Source organism: Elephantulus edwardii, unplaced genomic scaffold (genome assembly GCF_000299155.1).
Source record: "Elephantulus edwardii isolate Elephantulus edwardi_28Jun2011 unplaced genomic scaffold, EleEdw1.0 scaffold00074, whole genome shotgun sequence".
In the NCBI taxonomy this organism is placed as follows: Eukaryota; Metazoa; Chordata; class Mammalia; order Macroscelidea; family Macroscelididae; genus Elephantulus; species Elephantulus edwardii.
In genome coordinates this window covers 16965-25881 of record NW_006399824.1, presented here as the reverse complement: position 1 = coordinate 25881, position 8917 = coordinate 16965, and the positions used below count along the sequence as shown (strand labels likewise).

General features: G+C 40.5%; 1 protein-coding gene across 1 annotated transcript in view; it reads right to left on the bottom strand.

The window, feature by feature from the left end:
* LOC102856058 (calcium uptake protein 1, mitochondrial-like) overlaps nt 1-6252 on the bottom strand; it is a gene marked incomplete at its 5' end in the record, with an annotated part of 76222 nt that extends 69970 nt beyond the window's left edge. The window contains one exon of the mRNA XM_006889035.1: nt 6115-6252. Coding sequence (XP_006889097.1) covers nt 6115-6252 — 138 coding nt within the window. The remainder of the gene's footprint in view (nt 1-6114) is intronic.
* Nucleotides 6253-8917: the final 2665 nt, after the last annotated feature.

Sequence of the window (8917 nt, the reverse complement as noted above, 5' to 3'; positions counted from 1 at the left end):
AAGAGAGGAAGGCCCTCTATGAGGTGGATTGATTCAGTGACTGGGATAATTGGGATGGGAGTGTCGGAGACAGTGCGATTGACACAGGACAGAGCAGAGTTTAGGGCTGTTGTACACAGGGTCGCTATGAGTCGCAGGTGACTCGATGGCACATAACAACAACAACAACAACAACATTTAGCTTTGAAATGTACTCTCTCCTCTGATGTACACAACACCTTGGGGGAAAAGAAGAGAAAGGTTGAGAATATAAAATATATTGAAGGAAAAATTCCTCAAATATAGTAAAGGAACAAAGAAGCAGCACTAAATGTTCCCAAAAGATCATACAGCCTTTTAAGAGTACTTAATCCATTCGTCACACATTTGACAAACATCTGTCTATGTAACCCTCAATGAGCCGTGGACAAGTGAAGATGAGTAAGACACTGCCCTAAGAGGGTGGAAGCTGTGTGAGCTGCCATGCATTCTGTTTACCTGTTCAATGTCTGTTTTCCCCACTAGCAGTGCAAGCTACATGAGGGCAGCAAAATGATCTGCTTTCTCACATGTATCTCCAGTAGTCAGAAGAGGGCTCAGCACAGAGTAGGTGCTCAATGAACACTGATGATAGGACAATTGTTTCCATACATGCTTTTCTCTGATTAGACTATTACAAATTGTACATTTCTTGAGGATAGGGACTTTTTGTTCATCTTTTATCTTTCACAAAGCATCTGGCATGAGTGTCTTGCATATCGCGTTGTCCAATCACTGAACTATAACTTTCGAATTTCATCTGTAAATTTAGGAATTATTAAAGTTCACCAGTTTTAATGCCCATAATACAGACACCGTCACTGGGAATAAAACTTTATCTCTTTTATATAAAAATATACAGAAATGACTTACAGTGTGATTAACTGCCCAACAGATGATGATCAAAACCAAAGCAAACCAGAAAACAAGTCCTGGCTCATTGCTGGAGTGTTGATTCTGACTTATCGCGTCCTTACAGAACAGTGCAGAACTGGCCCACAGGACTCCTAAGGTTGTAATCTTTATGGACGCAGACAACTACATTGGTCTCTCATGGGTCAGCTGGTAGGTTAGAACTGTTGATCTTCCAGTTAGTAGCCAAGCATCACCAGGGGTTCCTGCCATTCATGAGAGGTTCCCTTATTCTTTAAACTATTAGTCAGGGATAAAACATGCACAGACACTGATGGATCACAGCCCCTTCAGAGCAGTTGCTCCTGGCCTACATGAACAAAGGAATCACCTGGAGAACCTATTACAAAAGCAAAACAAAACACTAACGCTGTGCCCAATCCACTAATTTAACCAGTTTGCAGAGATCTCTGATAGCTACATTTTTTCCTTCCTTCACATTTTACATTTATATTACTGATTTCTTACTGTTTACATTAAAATAGAATTTGTTGTTGTTAGGTGCTGTCAAGTATAACTCATAGCAACCCTATGAGCAAAAAAATCTGAACCCTGTTCTATCCTGTACCATCCTCACACTTCCTGACACGTAAGAGTCCACTGTAACAGACATCATGTCAATTCACCTGGTCAAGGGTCTTCCTCTCCTTCACCAGCCCTTCACCTTTCCTTCACCAACCCTTCACCTTTCCCAGCATCATGTCCCTCTACAAGGAACAGACCTTCCTAGCAACCTGCCCAAAGTATGTGAGGTGAAGTCTCATCATTCTTGCCTCCAAAGAGCATTGCAGCTGCACCCTCTCTAAGACATATTTCTCCAAGATATATTCAAACAGAATGAAGAAACAATTTCACTTCTACCATCAGTGATTCATTTTATCATCTTTTAAAAGTTTATAAAACAGATTTATTTAATAAGAAAGTTTGCTTTTGTTTTGTATCATGCATTTAGACTTCCTGGTGTTTTCATGATCATAAAGTCTATAGGATAAATATATTAATATTATCTCTTCCATCCTGTCTCCATACCTTTTCAATCTAGGTGCAGAATAGACCATTTGGAAGGCTGCACTTTATAAGAAATAAAGTGGCATCAGGATTGGAGAAAAACTCATCAATAACTTGCATTACACAGATAAAACATCTTGCTTGCCAAAGCTGAGGAGGTGTTTGCTGCAGAAGGTCAAGGACTGGAGTCTTCAATATGGACTGAAGATAAAGATGATGGATTGAATATGGATTGAAGATCAAGAAGATAAAGATTCTCACTGGGCCAACTGGCAGTAAATGACAGAAGGAGAAGAAATTGAGACTCTTAACAATTTCAGCTTGCTCAGCTCCACAGTCAACACTCTTGACACGAGCAGTCAAGAAATCAAAAGATGAACTGCATTAGGAAAATGTGTTATCTGGGGCCTCTCCAAAGTGTTAAGAGTAACGATATCAGTTTAGAGACTAAGATGCGCTTGATTCAGCCCATGGTCGTAGCAATTACTTGCTATGCACCAGAGAGCTGGATGATGACCAAAGATGACAGAAGAATTGACGCACTTGAGCTGTGGTGCTGGAGAAGAGTTCTGAACATATCATGGTCTGTTAAGAGAACAGGTTTATCCAGGAAAGGGTGAAACCAGGCTGCTCCTTGGAAGTAAGGATTTTGAAGCTCTGTCTCACATAGTTTGGGAATGTGGCCAGGACAGTGTGGGAGAAGAAGACCCCATGTATTTGAGATGTATTTGACACAGTAACCGAAGCAATGGGGGTAGGTGTATCAGCCACAGTAAGACTGGTTCACAACAGAGCAGAGTTCAGAGCTACTGTCACAGAGTTGCAGGTGACTCAATGGTACATAGCAATAACAATTACTGATGGATGTTTATACAGTTTTCAGTTCATGACTATTTGACATGGGGGGGAAGAATAGGAAAAAAGTGGATAGGTAATCAACACTACCTTGGAAAAGATGAGGGGAAGAACTGTCTGACAGGAATAACAGAATTGGGTACTATATGTATGACAACAATCTCGAACAAGAGGTGCATTGCGAAGTGGACTGGATGAGGGGGAAGGGAGAGAGGAATATGTGCAACAGTGAATGAATGAAAACTGAGCCTTTCTGTAAACTTCCATTAAAACCAAAATATACTTCTTAAAAGCTTCTTGAGTGTTCTCAATGCGAGGCCAGGACTGAGAAGCACTACTTTAGAGGAAGAGCCTGGTTAGGAGAAAGAGAATTTTGCCATCAAAAGGACAAGAAGCCTTGCATGCATTTCATTCTTGTCTCTGAGTGGCTCACTAATTTCTCTTTGTATGTCTTTATATTCTCGAAGGCAAAATGAGACCAAATAAGGCTGTTAGAGAGAACAAGAAAAATGGCTGTGAAGCACTGCATGGCCATTGAACACTATGCAAATGTTTATTTAATACCACCACTCAGACCTTCAATCTTGTAGATCTGGTTTGATAACTTGATATAGAACCCCACATGGAAAGTGATTAACATGAACCAAACGAAAAGTTACTTTCATGATGACAGATCCAAAATGGAATAAAAGATATAATTAAAAACAAATGGAGATTCTCTTTTAATGGAATTGGTTCTGAAGAGATGGATTGGCAACTTTAGGAGCAAAGGCCCTTCATTAACTCTCATTTTAGTTAATGGCTATATTCACAAACTATTTAATCAAAATGAGAGGACAGTCAATCTCAATTTCCTTGTTCCAGCAGGCTAGAAATCATGGGCCAGAAGTAATTTAGCATCCTCAATTTTCATCATCTGATAAAATCTGCCCTTTTACTTTACAACTCTTTTGAAAGATCTTCAAGTCCTAAATTAACTCCTGCCAAAGTGAAAATATTCTACTGCTTCAAGAAAGATGTCTCTAACACCCAATTTATTGCTTTAACGTATAAATTTGTAATATAACAATGAATTAGCCTATCATGGTCATAATGAACTGAAGGTCAAATCGATGCTTGGATCAAACTTTAAAAACAAGTCTGGTCTAAAGAACAGAGTTTCCTGGTAAAAATGCTAAGCTTTCAACACAGGAACTAAAAAAATTCACCTAAATGTTTGTAATCAATTTTCTGAAATTATAATATCCAAGAGATATGGTTTGAGCCTTGGTCGTATGCAAACCCTTTCTAGGTGCTGAGTATTTTCCTCTGTCAGTTTCTGTTAATGCTGATACTCAACTTCCTACCCAGACTTCTCGCCCCCCACTACAACGGCTGCGGTGGGACCAGGCTGGCTGAGCTCAGAGGGGTGCCATCTTCTCCAGACCCTGGGCTGGCTCAGAGGTTCTTTCAGAGGGTCTCAACATTCAAGACCAAGAAGGGGAAAAAATGCTGCCTGAGAAGAACTGCTGTTATCAACTAAGGGCAACGCTATTCACACAAGATTTCTTGCACAAAGACCAAGTAAGAAAGCTGAGATAAGCACCATCAATTCTATTTCTTATTGTCAGTTTGAGTCTTTAAAGCTAGGGAAGCCCGTATAATGAGCATCGAGGCTTCTTAATTCATGAGGCCATTTGATTAAGTGATTTGTTTACTGTCTGTGGAAATGTCTGTGCAAGACTTGAATTCTAAATTCACTTATACTACACCCTATTAGTTTCTCATGGCACCTTCTGAGTGCCAGACCACTTTCTGGTCAAGGCTAGATGGTAATCATTGTGTAGTGGGAAGAGCTTGTGGGTGTGTGTATAGGATCTTTATGAAGATCAGAGAGTTAACTGGCTGTTGTCAGTGTGGCAAAGCCCAGATGCTGACTCAGTTCTAGCAAACAGTTCTCTCTTCTTGCACCAGGTGTAGTTTGTAAGGAAGGGTATTAGAGAGCAGTGCTGATTCACTCATCACTCACTCATCATTGCTGAGTTGGTTCTTACTTAGAGTGATCCTCCATTGGGGTTCTGAGGTTGTCATTCATGAAAGGAGACTACCAATCTTTCTTGGGGTGTTGCTGCTGGATCTGAACTGCTGAGAAGCTTGGTCTCTGGGGTGGCAGCACAAGTCCCTATGGACTACACCACCAGAGCTCCCCTAGTTCACTAGTCACCAAAATCTGTGGTCCAATCTCAATGTTGCTCCAAAACCTCTACAAGACCTTTCTTCCTGGACTGTTTAATAATCTCAATATTGCTCTTTTTGCTCCCATACTTATTCTTTTCCAAACTATTTTCCATGTGGCAGCCAGAACTGTCTCTTTAAATGGAGATAATCATCTCCTTATTTACAGTCCTCTGCATTCTTATTGTGTTGTGAACAAATCTAACTCCTTCCACCTCTACAAGGCCCTCCATGTCCCAGCCTTGCCCTTAATCCCTGGCCTCCTCTCAGGCCAGTCTCCTCTTTGCTCAGGATGCTTCAGCCACACTGGTCTCTTTCCAGCTCCTCACACGTGCCAGGTCTGTCCTTCCTTAGACTTCCTGCAGATGCTGTTTCTCTCTGGAATGTTTTTTCTGCCTTCCTCCTCTATCTTAAGCGTCCTTCCTTTTCTTCTCATTTGCCTGCCAATCAGACCATTCCAGTCAAACAGTTCTAAAGGCTATCAAATGTTACCATTTTACCCAAACCAATGGATGTTTATCATTGTTCTGACTGGACCATCTCTGTAGCATGTGATACTGTAGATTCCTCAGTTCCTGAATCTTCTAGTTCCTAGGCTTTGATTTCACTATTCCCTCTGTGTTTTTCCTAATTATTTCTTCTAGATTTCCTTCCTGGGCTAGATTCTATCTTTGGTACACAGTTATTTTTTGCATAACACCCTCCCTCCACAGAGAGTTAGTTTCATGGTTTGGATTCTGAAAGTACTTTGGTAACTGCCAAATGACCTCAGTGCCCAGGGCAGACCTGACCATTCATCTACCTGCTGGTAACCTTTAATTAGCTTGTCCATAGACATTGTAAACTTAAGATGCTCACGGATGAACTCTGGCTGTTCCTCCACAAATCAACACGACAGTCTGAACCTAAACAGGAAACCTGGGATCAGTCTCGACTGTCCTTTCCTCCTCACTCATTCTCGTTTTCCCCTCCCTCTGGCTCTGGGACCAGAGATGAGTTGATGGTAATTCCTGGTTCACAGCACACTCATCATTACATTAGGACCTCTGCAGCAGCCACACGCTGCCATGATTTCCTTTCTCCCACCAGGCAAAGCTGCCTACCTACCTTTCCTTCTTTGAAGTGCTTCTTGAGTTGCTTCTGCATGGCAGTCAGTTTTTTGGACTGTACCCCACTGTAGGCCAACAGCATGCCCCCAAACTGCCGCTCGGTGATTCTCCCATCCACAGGGTCATGGCGTTCAAACTGGAAGGGAAACCAAAAGAATGTTTTTGTGGTGAAATGGAAAATAATCTGCTATGGAATATAGAATGATCAGCTGTGTTAGATGGCAGAAAACAGATGAAGTTGGTAACTATGTTTAATGACAATTCTTGGCAATATCGTAAAAAAAATTTGTTCATACTAGAAGCAGAAGATTCACGACTTCAGGTAAATCACCCAATTAATTTGGGTTCCAATTTCTCTAGGGATAAAACAGAACTTTGTAAAATTTACCTCACAGCTCAAGAACAGCACATGTAGAGATTAAAAACAATTAAAAAAAAATCTACACATATTTGTGCCCTTATTTGTCATAAAGTCTCTATGAATCATCTATAAACATGCTTCTCAGAGAAGAATCAAAGTTAATTATTACAAATCTGGTTAAATATACACATGTGAAGGAGTATCCGTTCCTCAATCTGTACTTAATATCGCTATACATTCACCCAGACCTGTACGCATTTCAAAGAAAATTCATTCTTTATCAAGTTTTCCCCAAAGCAATAATTAAAACCTAGGGCTTTAATAGATCTTGAAAAAACATACAGTGTAGAATGCCTTAATTAGACCTGCTCATTTCAAAGTTAGAGAACTCACTAAATATATTTAAACATGTCGATGAAAAGGTTAAGTACAAGGGACCTCTCAGTAATGTTAAGTGGTGACCAGACAAACCAAATTTTCATTAAAAATGATGAGAGAAGAAAGTTATCTCTGTCCCAGTTGCAGGGTTAATGACACTTTGTAAGCACAGAACAAAATGGCTCATGACAGACCCAGAAAACAATTAGAAGACATTAAAATTTCTCAGTGATTTTACTGGAAAATAATAGTCACCAAGCCACTCTCTGATTCCTCTGTGGCAGGATCTCAGCTATAATCTTGTTCTCATAACAAGAGGCCACTTCTTTTTTTAAGGGTAAAATAATAAAGACAAATTTATTAGAAAGTTACATCCTCAAAGGGACGAACATCCCCTCCTTGAAAGGAAATATGGAGAGAGGCCAACAACCACTTCTTGAAAGTCTGTTAGTTATTCTGATGGCTTAGTGGTAAGGACTTATGTTTTCAATGCAAAGATACATGGTTCGGATCCACCACTAGCTGCAATCTCCTCCTCTGGCATTTACTGCCTCTGAAAACCGGTTAAAGGGTCAGCTATGAGTCAGTTCCAATCCACAGTACACAACAACAGGTGACCGTTGTGGAGTATAGGAGAGAAGTAGATTCAAATTCCATCCGTAGGGTCCTCACTAGCTAGTAGGGAGATAAGACTTACATTGTTGTTGTTGTTAGATGTCATCAAGTACAACTCACAGCAATCTTATGAACAAAAGATCTGAACTCTGTTCTGTTCTGCCCCATTCTCACACTTCCTGACACACAAGAGCCCACTGCAGGAGTCATTGTGTTAATCCACCTAGTTGAGGGTCTTCCTTTCCTTTGTCGACCCTCCACCCTTCCCAGTATCATGTCCTCCCTCTCCAAGGAACAGCACCTCTTAGCAACATGCCCAAAGTATGTTAGGTGAAACCTCACATTCTTACCTCGCATCATTCCTATCTCCAAAGACTTACATATGAGACACAAAATAAAGAAGTGTTTAGTCAAGAGGTAAAGTCTCATTTCCTTGGTTAGCTCAAGTGATACACATTTTGTTTTCTCACTTAGGAGACAGTATCAGTGAGCAAGACACAAAAGCTAGGTTTTAATAGTAGCGACCATTTACTAAGCATGTACTGTGGGCCAGGTACACACTCTACCAATACATTTTAAAATCTAACCACTACTATATGAGGCAGATAATACAGAGCCATTTTATAGATGAGAAAACTGAGGCAAGATGCAGCTGTATGTTGCAGAGCTGGGACTCAAACTCAGTTCTACCCTCTTCCAAATATTGTTTTATCCTTCTAAGCAGTAGTGTATATCCACCCTATAGGTCAGCACTGTGTTGTCTGACATAAACTTCAGGCAGTCATGGAGCTTAGTCCTATCTAAGTGAGAACCAAATGATTCCCAATGAGATCAACATCATCAATATTATGTGAAGGCTTCTTTTTCAACTCAACTGCTCAATATTTCATGTTTGTCACACCATCACTTTTAAAGGGCTGATTAATTTTGACAATACCAGAAGTTTCCAAGATTCAATTTGTTTGATTTATGGTACAATTTGCCATCCTGAAACCAAACGGAAGACTGATAAAATTTTGCAAACGGGTGTACTTTCTATAGTGTCTAAATCTAGTTTTCAGTGAAACATGGTACCTGGGAAAAAGCTGGAGATGCAGAGTTGGGCTGTGGGCCCCTTCAAGGCAAACTAAACAAGGATGCACTGATCCTTCTCCTGGCCAGGGTCACACAGCTCAGAGAGCTTCTTTCTGGGTTTAACTAGGAGACTGTGCAGCTGTGGGGAAACCCCATACACTTGAATTATATGGGTTTTTAGCTTTATCCTTTTAAGATAGATTCATGGCTGAAATATTTCTTGCTCATCAATTCTGGCAGCAGCTTGCAATTTGCTCAAGTTGTCTGAAAGGCCTTTATTGCTCTCTCCTCAAGGGTATAAGCATCACTTCTGTTATGCTTCACAGACAGTAAAAATAATTTCCAGTGGAGAGTCCAAAGTACCAAAGCTCAA